Source organism: Bos javanicus, chromosome 6 (genome assembly GCF_032452875.1).
Source record: "Bos javanicus breed banteng chromosome 6, ARS-OSU_banteng_1.0, whole genome shotgun sequence".
NCBI lineage: Eukaryota > Metazoa > Chordata > Mammalia > Artiodactyla > Bovidae > Bos > Bos javanicus.
Genome location: NC_083873.1, coordinates 45517875 through 45533926, shown reverse-complemented (window position 1 = coordinate 45533926; position 16052 = coordinate 45517875). Strand labels below are relative to the sequence as shown.

The following is a 16052-nucleotide window of genomic DNA, read 5'->3' as shown; positions in this document are numbered from 1 at the left end:
TGCCTGCAACAATGTTCAGGCAACCAACTGTGGTGTGCTAACGATAATTTTCTATTTCTCTCATTCCTTCTATATTTGCTAATCAAAATGCTCTTGTAAGGACCTCAAGGCCATTTCATGATGAAAGTTAGAATAGCTGTTACTGTCTTATGCCGCAGATTTCCGGTGTTGTGATTTGTGATCTGATCACAGAGCAAAAGTTGGAAACATTCCTATCTCGGTCTCTTTTTTTGGGCCATGCCACTCAACTTTTGAGATCTTAGTTTCTAAGTTCCCTGACCAAGGATTGAATCTGGGCCCTTGGCAGTAACGGCACAGAGCCCCAGCTACTGGACTGCCAGAGAATTCCCACCTCAGTCTTTTTTTTTTTTTTTAAAAAGGAGGCACTATGTTCCTTTTACCCATATCTCTGTCACTTCACAGTTATTTGGACATAGAAAGTCACTCAAGTACTGAGTCTTGATTTTCTCATTTGTGAACTGAGGATAATAATAACATCCAAGTCATAGGTTGCAAAGATATATGAGATGCTAGATGTAAAGTGCCCAGCCCATCTCTCAGTATGCTCAGTGGACATGATCTAGCCTAAACTATTGTTATTTGTTCTGGAATGAAATAGATTTGGGTGCTAAAAGGATTTGCTCGAGAGCCAAACTCCCCTAAATGGCATCTGTTGTTACTCAAAATCAGGCCTGGACCTTTTTTTTTTTTTTAATTCTGAGTTTTTATTTTTCAAAAGATAATGTTATAAAAACATTAAAGAATAATTTTTAAAGAGAAAAATATTGAAGAATGCACCCATAATGTCATGTCAGGGGGCTGTATTCCTTTGGTCTTTTTTTTTTTTTCCAGTTCCTTCAGTTTTCATGCCTTTCTGAGTCCTGGCCACAAGCCAGTCGTCTCTGTAATGGTAACTAGAGCACATGGACCACTTGAAAAATCTGCTCCTTCTCACATATTGCAGGAATATGTGCCTCCTATTGCCTAATCTCTGTAATTATTACTCTTAACTACTGCCCCATACTCTGTTAAGCTGATAGAATGTAATTTATTAAGTTTTATCTTTTCATGGACATTTATTATATCTTGTTCACTAATGTATTGATTGATTTGACACATGTTTATGTAGTCCTGCCATGTCTTAGACACTGCTTAGTGGTGGGGGCACAGCATTAAAAAATAGACATTATTTTTGTCTACTAAGGAAGTCTATTAAGGAAGATGTGAAGGTCATTTCCTATTACATTGCAAATATAGTAAGTACTACAATGAACATGTTTGTATTTCTACCTTTTACCTCCATTTGATTAATTTCTTTATAATCTGAGAAATGGTATTACTAAGTCAAACAGTCTAAATTGTTTTATGGCTCATAATAATAGTATATGGCCGATTTGCTTTCTGAAGTTGTTTCCCAATCAATATATCACCAAGCAGGACTTAAGTTTAAGAGGTTAACGGAAATCACATCGGCACTGGATATTTTCATGGCTTAATATTGCTGATTGAATAATACAAGTTGATCCTTCCTTATTGTTTTAAATTGTCTGTATTTGACCACTGCTGGGGATGAACACTTTTACATATACTTATCTATGATAATTTATTTAACTCTTCATATTTTCTTATGTGAATTCTCTGTTCTTACTCTTTGTCTGCTTATCTGTTGGAGTTGTGGTATTTTTCAATTTAAATTATAATTAGTTCTTTATACATTTGGCCAATAGATAATGAATTTTAAGCTATTACATTGCATATAAATATTTCCCTAGTCCGTTGTCTCATTTATTTTAACCATGTTATTTTTCCATTGTTCTGAGACTTTACAATTTTATAAAGTCATTTTATTCTTTTCTTCTAATACCTCATTTTAAGAGGACCTTTCTTTCAAAAAGTGAAGAAATAGTCTGTTTTCTGCTTTTGTGTGTGTGTAAAATTTAAAGAGACCTATAACTATTAAGAAATTATTTGTCAGCATAGTGGAGCTTAAGATTTGGGACTGTGAATCCGGTCTGCTTGCATTTGAATCCCCTTTCCAGCTGCATGACATAGGGCAAATTCCTTAACCTTTCTGTGTCTCAGCTTCCTAGTAATAGTAGTATACAGGGTAATAGAGCCTATCTTGATTTGTTGCTATGAGGATTGAGTTAATATATATAAAACAGAACAAAGCCTCATATACAACAGCACTCAGAAATGCTGGCTCTGTTATTTTATCGTGATCATAGCACGCTTGTGAGACTCCTGCTGTTTACAAACCAAGGGTTGGTGACTTTTATTTAGAATCAACTAAATGAAAGAAAAGGGAGGATATAAGTCATTAAAGTATGACTTAATTCTTTGAAGGGCAACAACTCTTTGGACTCTGTAAAGCCCTAATGATAAGTTATGCATCATTGTTTATTTCTTGGTCTGGCCACATGCTCAGCTCATGATGGATGGTGCATCTCCTCCAGGTACTATAATAGTTGTCATTCTTTATGAAGCATCTCAACCATCAGGCTCTTAACTGTGTGATTTTATTGCACCTGCACAGCGTAATATGGTAGTCCCTACCTCTGTGGGTCAAGAAGAAGATTTTAATAAGGGAGAGGTAGGGAAGCATGCCAGAGTAGAGGATTTGTGCCAAGAGGAGTCAGAAGAGGAGATTTTCCTCACTAGCCTAGGAAAGATGAGTCAAACACTCATACATGACTATGTGTATCAGAGACCCTCTCCATCAGCGCCCACAGCCACAGCTTGTTCAATTTCTGACATGCCGATGGTGACCCAGGGTAGTAATGTAATGATGCAGATTGCCTTTGACTCAGTGTTCTGGTTTTGTTGATAACTCAAGGGCATGTTTTCCAGAAAGTTCTGTCTTGAGAGAGTGAGCAGGAGGACAGATTCCCCCGGTTGACTGGCTTCTGAGCAGATGGGATGCTGTAGCCTCTGAAAGCCTCCTGGTTCTCCTGCAAATAAGTTTCTCAGATGCATATATTTAGGGAAACAATTTATCAATGAAGATGACAAAGCCATCTGGCTCTAAAGACTGAGGAAAAATCCAGAGGTTGTAAAAGTTTATATTCTGATGAGTGTACGTCTAAGTTTTATTATAAGGAAAGAATGAGTTTGGTTTGTGGCTTGTTTTCAGGGATTTTTTAACCTGGCACTGCTAATAGAGGAAGGTGCTATAATCCCACATCATATTCTGGATTTCTTGGAAATTGACCCAACAATCCATTCTAATAACATCTCCATCCTCCGGGAACTGTATGAAAGGTGAGTTCAGAGCCTCTTCAGTACTGTGAACGCTGGGGAATCCAAGTGGGTAGTGTTTGCTTTTTGGCTAAAGTTATCCTTATTCTTATTTTCTAAAGTATTAGTGTTAGTTGGTCAGTTGTGTCCAACTCTTTGCGACCCTATGGACTGTAGTCCACCAGGCTCCTCTATCCATGGAATTCTCCAGGCAAGAATGCTGGAGTGGGTAGCCATTCCCTTTTCCAGAGGATCTTCCTGACCTAGGGATCGAACCCTAGTCTCCTGCATTGCAGGCAGATTCTTTATTGCCTGAGCCACGAGGGAAGAGCCCCTTATTTTCTAATGTCAGTGGTTATAGAGGGCCCAGGATTTGCTTCAATTAGAGAACACACAGCTGGACCCAAACTTAATTCCCCTTTCTAGTATCTGAGGACTGAGATACAGAATGTGCTTGATGTGAAGAGGGCCCAGGATTTGCTTCAATTAGAGAACACACAGCTGGACCCAAACTTAATTCCCCTTTCTAGTAACTGAGGACTGAGATATAGAATGTGCTTGATCTGAAGTTAAAATGCTGATGCAGGTTTTCCATGAGAGTGGAAAAAATAGTGTCCAATTAGATGATGCTCTTCTGCAGATAGAGAGGTATCCCTGTGTCTGGACTTTGGACAGACAGACAAAAGTGTTACTTGGCAGTCTCCATGCTGCAAGGTCTTCATTGAAATGTCTTTTTATAAATGATAAGACTGACCTTTTCTGAGATTGTTGCCTGGGTGTCTAGTATTTCCATGTAGGCTCAGACTCCTCAGAACTGCTTTATTTCTTTTTCCCTTCATCTTACATGTGCTTATTTGACTCAAAACAGAAGGACATGGGTTTGAGGATCTGCAAATATTGGCAATGCTACCAATGTCTTCCAACACTGTCAGGATGCCCTGTGCTGTTTGTCTGCAGGTGCTGGAGCCATAGCAATGAGGAGTCCTTCAGCCCCTGCTCCCTGGCCTGGCTTTACCTTAACCTCCGGCTGATCTGGGGCGCTGTACTGCACTCTGCGCTGGTAAGGAACCGTCTCCCCCCAGCCCTGCCCTCGTGGTCCCTGCCTTCTATCAGTCATCTGACATCTGCTTCGGATGTTTGCAGATCTACTTCCTGGGAACCTTCCTGCTATCCATATTGATCGCCTGGACTGTGCAATATTTCCAGTCTGTCTCAGGTAAAGATTTACAAAAAGCTGGGCCCATATATAAAAAAGTAGTGATTCTTTTTCCCTACTAGAAAAATGACACTTTCCCTCCTTGGCCATGCTGTTGCTTTTTGTTAGGAGGATCATTCATGAAATGATGGTTACCCCTAGGGCTATATGGTAATCTCTGGCTGATGCAAGGCTCCAAGTATTGTTATACTTTTCAAAATAAGCAAGGATTTAAAAAACAAAAAAAATACGGTGCTTAAGAAATTTAACAAAAATGTCTACTCCCATTGAAAATATACCTGCTATCAAAAAAACTATGGATTTCCCAGGTGGCACAGTGGTAAAGAATGCACCCACCAATGCAGGAGATGGGGGTTCAGTCCCTGGGTCCGGAAGATCTCCTGGAGGAGGAAATGGCACCCCACTCCAGTATTCTTGCTTGGAAAATTCCAGGGACAGAGGAGCCTGGAGGGCTATAATCCTGGGAATCACAGAGTCAGACAAGACTGAGCAACTGAGCACACGTGCACACACACCAAAACTATACTTTGTGTGTCTTAAAACTCAGGTCCAAGGCTCCCTCTGGCACAAAGTCTTCCTGTTTATCCCAGTCAAGCATGTGGGATGATAAAGAAGCTCTTGTGATGAATAACATACCCAGTCACTTAGATTCAGAGGGAGGGGCCGAGAGGGCTAATGGAGCCAGCGTTTCGGCTAGTGTGGCTTCCCCTAGTCAGTAGTTCTTTTCTGAACTAGGGTGGGGCGGTCCTTCTAGCTGGGTTTAGAGTCCAGGTGTATCGCCTCATTAGCTGTGTGACTTATGGACAGTTATTCACCTTCCTGATCCTCTAATTTCTCGTCAGTAAAATAAAGTTATAACAGTAGCTACTTCTCAGGGCTGTTAGGAGGGCTCAGTGAAAAAAAATACTCATGGCACTAAAATGACAACTGTAGCTCAATGTTAGATGTTATGTTTATTTGGTATATAAAACCCTCTTGATAAAGTTCGATGCAGTGTCTGTCTTTCCTATGAGACCATCAGCTGAGTCAGAGGAAGGCCTTGGTCTCATCATTTATGACCTCACACTGAGTAGGTGCTCACGTTTGCGAACGCCTCTCAGTGGAGAATTCCAATTCCCCACCACCTGGGGAGCTACACCAGGACCGAATTATGCATGAAGACCGGCAGGGACATTTACAAATGGATACATTAGGACTGGACATGGCGTTTGAGCATTGGCACAGCCGTTGTTTGTGTAGCAAATAATGAAAAGCAAAAGGAGTGCATTTCAGCACATATTCGATGGTGAGATGGAAGTCACTCTTCTGAGAGGCTAATACAGAGTCATTTTCCCTGATTACCTGAGGAGGTTAATAAGGAACCATCAAAAACCCTTCCAGGTCTGATGCCCTGTAGCATGCCAGCTGATAAATTTTCCTCATGCAAATTCTGTCCCGTCCCTAAATTTGTTGCCAGGTAGAGCACATTTATTTTGCATCTTGTCAGTGTTTTCCATTTCAAATTATCTTTGTCATTTTTACTCTGTAGAAATATTGTTATGATTATTACAAATGCAATTCCGTTAGAGGAGCTGAAAATTGTCTTTATGATTTTATGCCAGCTGGTAGCCATGAAAATTCATGGGCTGGTAGAATGGCTTTTATCAGAAGTCATCTTTTTTTCCTTTCTCCATAGCTTCATTATCAGTCCCTCCACATTTCCATCTCCCTGTCCCTCCTGCCTTTTGAGATGTTTTCCCCTTCCTATGTATCCTTTGCTCTTTCATTCTCTTTTTCTCTTCACTTTTTTCAAACTCTTTAACTTGCTTCTTTATATACATACCTCTTCCCTTTGGTGAGCACCGGAGAAGTCTGAATATATATGTATAAAATAATTTAATTCTATGCCCTTCATTTTACAGATGGTAAAATGGGGGCTACAGGAATGACATGGTTTGCCCCAAATCACAAAATAAAATCCAAGAAAGGATGTAGGGCAGCTGACATCTGAGCTTTTTCACAGTCACAATACTTTACAGCAGGGGCTACCATCTGCCTCTGACCCATTGTCATCTTACATAAGATGTATTTTTTAACACATTTTCTGGTACCCTGAAATGAAGGACAAGTAACCTGCCTATATACTTATTTTTAAAAATACTCTAAACAGCGATATAAAGAAGAAATAAAAAAGAAAGCAATTATAATAAAATAACATGTATTTCAATATGTATATCCTAGCCCCGTGCTTCTTAATTTCATTGTGCCTAGAAATCAGGCAGGGATCTGGTTAAATGTAGATTCTAGGTCAGTCAGTCTGGAGGTGGCCTCTGAGATCCTGCATTTTGCACAGGGTTTCAGGTTGCATCCACAGAGCTATTCTATGGATCATACTTGGAGTCACAAGGGCCTAGAAGTAAAAACAAAAACTCTAGGTATTTCCAACGGAGAAGGCAGTGGCACCCCACTCCAGTACTCTTGCCTGGAGAATCCCACGGACGGAGGAGCCTGGTAGGCTGCAGTCCATGGGGTCGCTGAGGGTTGGACACGACTGAGCGACTTCACTTTCACTTTTCACTTTCATGCATTGGAGAAGGAAATGGCAACCCACTCCAGTGTTCTTGCCTGGAGAATCCCAGGGACAGGGGAGCCTGGTGGGCTGCCATCTATAGGGTCGCACAGAGTTGGACACGACTGAAGTGACTTAGCAGCAGCAGCAGCAGGTATTTCCAAAACATGCCCCCATTGGGGTACCTACCAGCCCTGTTAGGACTAGCATTGAATTAAAGTATGTAGTAAATTATTTTCATATTTTTTAAGTCTTCAACATATGTACAGATTTGTCCCTAGTTTTGAAATAAGAGGGTACTCCATCAGTGATTGGGCGATGGGGCAAGGGGGGATTGGAGCTCAGAGAAGAAGAGAAGCACTGCAGAGGGGTCCTGAGAGGGCAAAGTTTCTGCCCCAGGCACCTCCTGGATGAGCCAAGGTCCATGAGCCGCCCCACCTAATGGGATGGATGTAGAGATGCAGGTGGTAACCCTGACCATGGTGTAGTCGGTGCAGGAATGCAGCCCGGATGCTGACTGCCAGAGTACAGAGGGACAGGATTTGTGGGCTCAGAGCCTCCCTTAAGGCTCTGGGTGGGAGGATTGTGCCATAAGTTAGGGATCTTTGTCATTTTGTGATTTGCATTTTTTACTGTCAGTTGTTTTTAAAAACTAATGATTTATGGCCAGACCTTTAAATTGAACTGTCCATCCATTTTGCGTTCAGCTCCAGCTACCTTCATTTTCCTTCTGAGTTTATTCGCTTTGTGATATATAGTCAACATTTCACTGTGTTTGCCACATTAAATTGTCCTGCATTCAGAAGGCTAGCGGTGCGGGACAGTGGCTGACAGCTCAGGCTGCTGAGATTCCGGCCTGTCGCTAGTTGTGTGACCTTCGGCAAGGGAGGGACCCTCTCTGTTTCTCGGTTTCCCATTCTCTAAAACAGCAGAAGACCATCTTATTTACAAAGCAGAAATAGAGACACAGACATAGAGAACAAACATACTGATACCAAGCGGGGACGGGCTGGGGGGGAAAATGGGATGAACTGGGACATTGGGATTGACATATATACTATTGGTGCTATGGATAAAAAAGATAACTAGTGAGAACCTACTGTATAGCTCAGGGACCTCTACTCAGTGCTCTGTGGGGACCTAAATGAGAAGAAAATCCAAAAAAGAGGGGATATATGTATTTATATAGCTGACTCACTTTGCTGCACCTTAGATACTAACACAACATTGTAACGCAACTATACTCCAAAAAAATTTTTTTTTTAAAGAAAAGAAAGAAAAATAAATAAAATAGCAAAAATAGAAGTACACCTACCTCGTATTGTAGTTGAGAAAGCCAAATGAAAGGACATAGGGTTCTTTAGGACTCAAGAAATGTTAGCTGGGAGCTTCCTAAGGAGTAGTGGTCTCTGGGGCATTTTCCTTTCCATTAAAGCATGCTGACAGCAGGTAACGCCTACACTTAAAGAGCTTGTTTACCTCAGTCAGTATCACAACACTACCGGAGTCTAGCATGCTTTTCTTTGCTGTTAGACTCTTTCTAAGACGTAAAACTCTTTTTCAAAAACCAGCTGAACAAAGATACCGATTAGTTTAGCAAGCATACCAGAATAAGTCCACAAAAAATATTGTGTACACACAAAAGATCTTTTCTTTCCTTTGAGGGAAATTGTTTTTGATTCCTAGCTTGCATTTCCCCAGTTGGTTCAATCTTTCTGGAAGCTGACGCCTCCCAGGGACGTGCTAAGGTCCATGGGTCTTGGGTGGCACTAACCACTCAGATGATCATCAGTCTGATAACAGAATACACACTGACCTGAGCCTACAGCATCCTTCCAGGTCCTTCAGCTTTGCAGCTTCTGAGTCATCAATGAGTCCCAAAGCTGATCACCATTAGCCATTCTTCCCCCAACTCTTCCTTTCTCAGATTGCTGCAGGGCAAGAAGAGAACTCCACTGAGCTACACCCCCAGCCAGGCTCAGCCTCTTTCTCACACTCCAAAAACCTCCTTTCCCCACCTCATTGCATCTCTAAAGCACTTTTCCTCTTCCCTCCCTGTCAAAGATGCCAAGCATAATTGCCTTAATAGACTCAGGCTTTGAGGGGGGAAAATCCCAAAGTGTGTCTGGGAGCATCTCCATTTCTCTTGTCACAAATCTCCCCTGAGACCAAAAAAGGTATGGAGCCTTGGCTGCCTAGCAGAAAGTAAAAGGGAGAATAGAGGGAGACAATGTAATGACCAGTTCAGAGAAAGTCCTGCCTTCCTCAGATTAGTGTAAACTTTATGTCTAAACATAATACAGAGGAGAGAGCAAGATCTGTAGAATTACCAGCTCCGGGCATGACACAGGGTCACCTTTGGAACCAATGTCAGCCAATTCAAAATTTAAGCCAACTCATCATCCGTTTCCCCTAAGTAGTTAATTTAGGGGTCTTTTAAAAAGAATAAGATGATACGATCAAGATTAATTAAACCTTTTCCTACTCTTTCCCTGTCCTCTCCATTTCCAGTTAATGAGGTTTCTTCTAAAATTACAGTAAAATGTCACAAAGTGGTGCTCACGAAAAAAGCAGTAGCTTTAAAGTCAGAGTGATTTAATGGTGAGATTTTACTTTTCTCCTATCTCATTACCCTTGGTGCCCTACTGGTATCTTTACTCATGAGAAATGTTTAAATGACATGGGTTTTCTACATGGGCTGGGCCCTGCTGGAGCCAGAGGCTCAAATGAAATAGATTTAATCTCCAGATTTTCAGTTTCCCTCCCTCACCTCCTTACTTGCACCTACCTCCCCTGTCTTTGTAAATACTCAATTATCTCCCAATTCACCCAATATATTCTCTACTATTCTTCTTTTCTTTGTGCTCACATCTGGTGAGCTGGCAAGCAGGTTTTTTTCCTACAATGGTCCACGACAGAGGTTGGTGAACTTTTTCTGAAAAGGGCCAGATAATAAACATTTGGGCCTTTGAGGGCCATCTCTGTCACAACTATTCAACTTTCATTATAGTTCAAAAGCATCCATTGATGATACTGGAAAACAAATGATGAGACTGGTCTTCAATAAAATGCTACTGTGGACGTGACTATTTAAATCTCATATACTTCTCACATATCATAAAATAGTACTCTTTTGATTTTTATTCAACCATTTCAAAATGCAAAAACCATTCTTGGATTGCAAACTATACAAAAACAGGCAGCAAGTCACATTAGGTCCATGGACTGCAGTCTGCCAACCCAGGGCCAACTCTTGATTTTTCTCACTAATGAACAGGAAATGGTCCCCCACGCAACAAATAATCCAAAAATCACTTCTATTTGGCTCTGGAATGCACTCTGCAATTTTTTAAGCAGCACGCTGGTTTTCCTGGTTACCTTGATTCTAGTCCGGTAATCAAATTAGAATGGATTCCAGGTGAGTGGAGACAAAGAGGCCATTCTAAAATTATGACCCACTGTAGGGGACAAGGCTTGTCCAATGATTGCAAACTCCTGATGAAAATGGAAGAGTTCTCACATGGATAATAGCAAATTTACTGCTGAAACATTGAGCATTTTTATTATGTTCTAACAAGATTTCAGTGGTGGCAATGCTAATTATGCATTCTTTCTACATTTACACATTGGTACTTTTTTGTTTTAATCAGAAAACTGATTGCTGATTTATCTTGTTACCATGGTGATTTAAACATTTCCCTGAGCTTGAAATGGAAAAATAGGTGACTTAGTACTTCATTAACTTCCTCAAAGAATCATCAGAAGGATAAATCTTTGGTCCTGAGAAGGTCTTGGACACCATGCGATCCAAGCCCCTCAATTTACAGATGAGGAAACCAAGGCCTGTGAGATTCAAGCATCATCTTAGGACTGAAATGTCTGCCATTCATTATCTACCCCAAAGTTGCCTACTAGTGATTGATAAATGTGATTTGCCTAGAACAGGTCTCCTGACTCCAAATGGTCTTTCTACCGAATCACCGGGTATCACAGTCCCTGCCATGGTTAGGTCACCTGCCAGAGTGATGACTCTGGCCTAGAAGTGTCACATCATTACATAACACCTGGGCACCACCCCCCACCCCGCACCACCACCACCACTGTTTTGTTCTTTCAGAACAGTCTCTGGATTCACAAAGTCTTCTGTAGATATTGGAGAGGGTTCCTTGAAGAATTCCTTTACATATTCAAAAAGGTCAGAGGCTTTGGAGCCCATTCCTGATTTGTCTAGAATAGCCTCTCAGAGGTGGAAATCTTGAAGAGTTTATCCAGAAGTCAGATGATCAACATCTGGTGGCATCTTCTGCAAGTTGGTACATTTCAGGATGGACATTTGGGAACCTTTAAAAATGATCCCACCTACTGACTCAAGGACTGCAGAACTTAAGAGCACTGCTTAAAGGCGAACTAGCAATTGTTCCCACAAAGCATGGCCACTGTACTAGCCACATGTCATATTACCCCATTTGACAGAGAAACTGCAGCTCAGAGAGGTTAAGTAACTTGCCCAAGCTCGCTCCGCAACTGGGAACTGGCAGGACCATGTGACTCCTCAGTTTTCTGGCTTCAAAGTTTTAGCTATTTTCATAAGCTCCTGGGGTCTAAAAGTGAGCCGTAGGCATCCCAGAAACAAATGCTTTCATCAGTCCTGCCAGCCAGGCCCCAGAAATTGATAAATCAATACATTACCATAGTAAGCCAGGTCACTAGTAGTAATAGCTAACATCTAATCAGTATGTAGACAAACCAAACACTGTTCTAAGAACGGAATATGCATTAATTCATTTAGTCCTTATGGCAATAAGGTATAGAATCCCAGGGACGGGAAGCCTGGTGGGCTGCCGTCTATGGGGTCGTACAGAGTCGGACACGACTGAAGAGACACAGCAGCAGCAGCAGCATTCTTATTTTGCCCATTTTTTTTTAGAGGCAGAAAGAGAGTGGGTAACTTGTCCAAGGTTACATCACTGATTAAAGGCAGGGCAGCCAGGTCCCAGAGCCCAGTCTTATGGACGGACCAGGATATATCTCAACCTTGGTGCCTAACGCAGGTGTGTCAGCCTCAGCACTTGTGATATCTGGAGCTGAATCATTCCTTGTTGATGGGAGTAGGGGAGGTTGGCATAGGCATTTTATGATGCTTAGGCAGCATCCCTGGCTTCTACCCACTAAATGCCAGTAGCACCTGACCCTTCAGTTGTGACAACCAAGAATGTCTACTGACGTTGCCAACTGTCTCCTGGAAATCAAAATTACCTCCACTTGAAAACTATTGACATAAAGTGTAAAACTTTATAAGCCTCCCTAATCTTTATGGTGGTCCAAGCTTCTTACTAAAGGTAGAATGATAAATAATTAAGCCTGGTAATTATGTTTTCCAAAGTTTATGTACATGTACTTAAATAAGTCAATTTAAATCAAATTTGGTATATCATCCAAATGGAATCAGAATGTGAATGAAACCAACACTCTTTTCTGATTGATTGCTATAATCCATAGCATCAATACCAAGTGGAAAAAAAAAGAGAGAGATCTGACCATAGAAAACATAGACCAAGAGTTGTTTCTCCCTTCCTTCCTTCCCTCCTTCCTTCCTTCCCTCCACCTTCTTCCCTTTCTTTTCCTCTTTTTCTTTCTTTCTTAATATTTACCTGGAATTTGCAGCATAATTTTAAGACTCCCAGAGATCTTTGCATATCTATTCCAATTGCCTTTTATAGGAGGAAACGCCAAAGTCCAAAGAACCCAGATAATGGGTCCTAAGTTGCTCATCTGTTTATAGTATCAAGGACACTAGACGAGCAGCATCTCTTCTGGCTTGCTAGAGTCCAGGTGTGGTTGTGTGTCCTCTACACACTGTTTTGAGGATTCAGCATGTGTTGTGCATGTGTCTCTGCAGCCAGCAGTTCCCACCTGATGCCAGCCCGGGTCTCCGCAAACCCTATGGACCCCACTGCAAGTCCAGCTGTGACTCCAACGGCAGATGCCTCCGCTCAGGACCAGCCCACCGTCACCAACAATCCAGAGCCACGTGGGTGAACTGTGCAATCCAGGTCTCTCCAGATGAGAGAGAATCCTTTCAACAATTGGTACTGGAGAGCTGTGGCTGGGGCATTGTACTCCTTAAATGTCTTCTCAGCTGGATGCGAATTTTGCACTTGGTGTCTTTTTTTTTTTTAATCAAAGAAATACCCAGAGCAGACAGTGGTTATACCAAAGGTTATCAAACAAATACAAGGAGCATGTTGATCACAGGGGTGTGTTGGGAAGGTTAACTGGGTTATTCTGGATGTCCATGCCTAATGATTGTGTGTACAGGGAGTCAGAGTTTGCCTTGTGGTGTATCCAAATCCTTATACACTGAGGTGCATTTTAAGAATCTTAGCCCCTTGTTCATTCCATTTTATTAAAACAGCAGAAAATTGCGACTTCTCTACCAGTTGGATAATATTTGGTATGCGTGTTTGCCACTGCCCTGCTCCTCGCAGTCCCACGGACAGATTTCCATTTGACATCTAAGACCAGCATTTCTGAGGCACCTTGAAATGAATAGGTTAAGGCTGGAAACACAGGAAAGGCCATGGCTTTGTAAATGGGTTTGCATTTTTCTCCTTGAATTTTTCTAGGGTCGTAATGCTTCCAAATCAGTTAATGACACTGTTGGATGTCGTTTACTTTTCAATTGCAATCCATAAAATAACATTTAGAAAATTCTTAGTATTTAAGTGTAGTATTTTCCATGAATTACCCATTAGAATAGACTGGCAGCAGTGGAAAACGCAGGAAACAAGCCTTTAGCTCATAGTCTCATTCCCCACCCCTTATGCCTGCCTGCATCTGCGTAGGGGTGTGTGTGTGTGTGTGTGTGTGTGTGTGTGTGTGTCTGAGAGAGAGAGAGAGAGAAGAGAAAGGGCCAACTGCCCACACTGTTTGCTGCTAAGGTAGTAAATAAATCAGTAATGCAATATTGTGGGTCCAAACTACTCTTTGCACTACTTTATTTACAGTAGTAAATAAAAATTATTTTTATACCATTGACTCCTAGGAAGTGGTTGCTTTTTTAAAAATTTTTTTGTAGTTAACTGTTGTCATTGTACAAAGTCCTAAAGTCCATACATTCACCTCAAGGAGGCAAAAAGAAAAAGTCCCCTTATGAGAGGGATTATTGCTGGTAAACATTAACGTTTGTGGATAGAGAGGTGGCAGGAGTCTCCTCTCCAGGGAACCTGAGCTCAGGGGCTGAGCCCTGTGATGTTCACACAGTATCAGCCATTGTCTCAGGGCTCTGCTGTTATAAGGCTGGGTTTCTATCAGTTCTGCTAAGTCTGTAGCCCATCCTCTTCCTCCTCTGTGTACTGTTCTTGTTTTAGCAAAGATTGTCCTTCCTGCTTGTGAAAACTTTAGGCTTTGGAGTCAGACAGCCCTGGATACAAATTCTGGTTCTGCTGCTTACTAGCTCTGTAATCTGGGGTGAGTGATTAACCTCTCTGAGTCCTAGATTACTGTTTTACAAAATATTGGCCATATAACCCACCTCTTGGGTTTTTTATGAGGCTTAAGTAGGATAACAGGGCTTCCCAGGTGGCGCTAGTGATAAAGAACCCACCTGCTAGTGTAGAAGACTCACATTGGACCCCTGGGTGGGGAAGATCTCCTGGAGAAGGAAATACAGCCCATTCCAGTATTGTTGCCTGGAGAATCCCATGGACAGAGGAGCCTGGTGGGCTGTAGAACAGAGTGTTGCAAAGAGACAACGGACACAACTGAAGTGACTCAGCACACACGCAATCAAGTAGGATAACGTGTATAACTCTGAGGACGGTGCCCTGAACATGATTGCTTGTTATTTTTATTAGAAAGAGAAGTTGAGGGGTCAGATCAAGGGCTCTTTGGTCCACCTAGATGCTCTTCACGGCAAACATGCCTATTCTCCAGCTGCTGGGAACACAGGCCACTGACAGTTCATAGCTGCACTCCTCACTGGGAATTGCCATCAGTGACAGGGTAAAAATCTTTCCACATGCAGCTCAGGGCCAATGACTTGTTAATGCCGGGAGGGAGGTTTGCACAAGTCTCAGCACTATTGACATTCAGGGTCAGGTGCTTCTTTGTCATGGGGCGGTGGAGGAGGGTTGCCTGTCTTGGGCATTAGGATGTACTACAGCAGCATCACTGGTCTCTACCCATTAGAAGCCAGTAGTGCATGCATCCCGCCCCAACACACACACCCCTTCATAGGCCAGTTGTGACAGCCAAAAAAGTTCTGACATTGCCAAACATTCCTTAGAGGGTAAAAAAATCATCACCCCTCCTTCACCTTGGTAATGATTGGTGTAGGAAAACAAAGGCTCCTTGCCTCAATTTGGAACAGTCCTTGAAGGGCCACCCCAGCTCCAGAACACCATCTTGGTGGCACCCTCATTCTAGCTCAAATTCTCTCTCTGCCCAATTCTGCCCTCCTTGTTTTCACATTAGATTTCCTGACATCTCCTATAAAGGCTCCTATAACACTTTCCACACAACCCTGCACTAAGAATCTGTTTCCAAGAAACACAATTATGTTAGTCTTCTAGAGCTGCCATGTCAAAGTAGCACAGACTGGGTGACTTAAACAACAGAGCTTATTTTCTTGCTGTAGGGAGACTGGAAATCCAAGATCAAGATGTCAGCAGGGTGGTTTCTTCTGAGGCCTCTCCATGGCATGTAGGTGGCAGGTCTTCTAATGGTATCTCTTTATAGTCTTCCTTCTGTGTGTGTCTGTGCCCTAATCTCCTCCTCTTACAAGGACAGCAGTCCTATTGCATCAGGGCCCATCCCTAATGACCTCATTTTACCTTAAATATCTCTTTAAAGACCCTATCTCCAAATGTGATCACATTCTGTAGTCCTGGGGGTTAAGACTCTAATACGTGAGTTTTAGGAGGACACAATTCAGCCCATAATACCAACCCAAACACCATGGCAGGTTGATTAAGGTCCAGAATATGGACTCTTGGGAGCTGTCCTGATATGAGACAGTTGCCCAAACACGCTCATCTCAGCTGATTCTGG

General features: G+C 42.1%; 1 protein-coding gene across 1 annotated transcript in view; it reads left to right on the top strand.

The window, feature by feature from the left end:
* The window catches only part of SEL1L3 (SEL1L family member 3), a 108192-nt gene extending 94153 nt beyond the window's left edge, over positions 1–14039 (top strand). The window contains exons 21-24 of the mRNA XM_061419837.1: positions 3134–3261; positions 4195–4297; positions 4381–4453; positions 12901–14039. Of these exons, the coding sequence (XP_061275821.1) occupies positions 3134–3261; positions 4195–4297; positions 4381–4453; positions 12901–13040 (444 nt within the window). The 3' untranslated portion in view covers positions 13041–14039. The remainder of the gene's footprint in view (positions 1–3133; positions 3262–4194; positions 4298–4380; positions 4454–12900) is intronic.
* The last annotated feature ends 2013 nt before the right edge of the window (positions 14040–16052 follow it).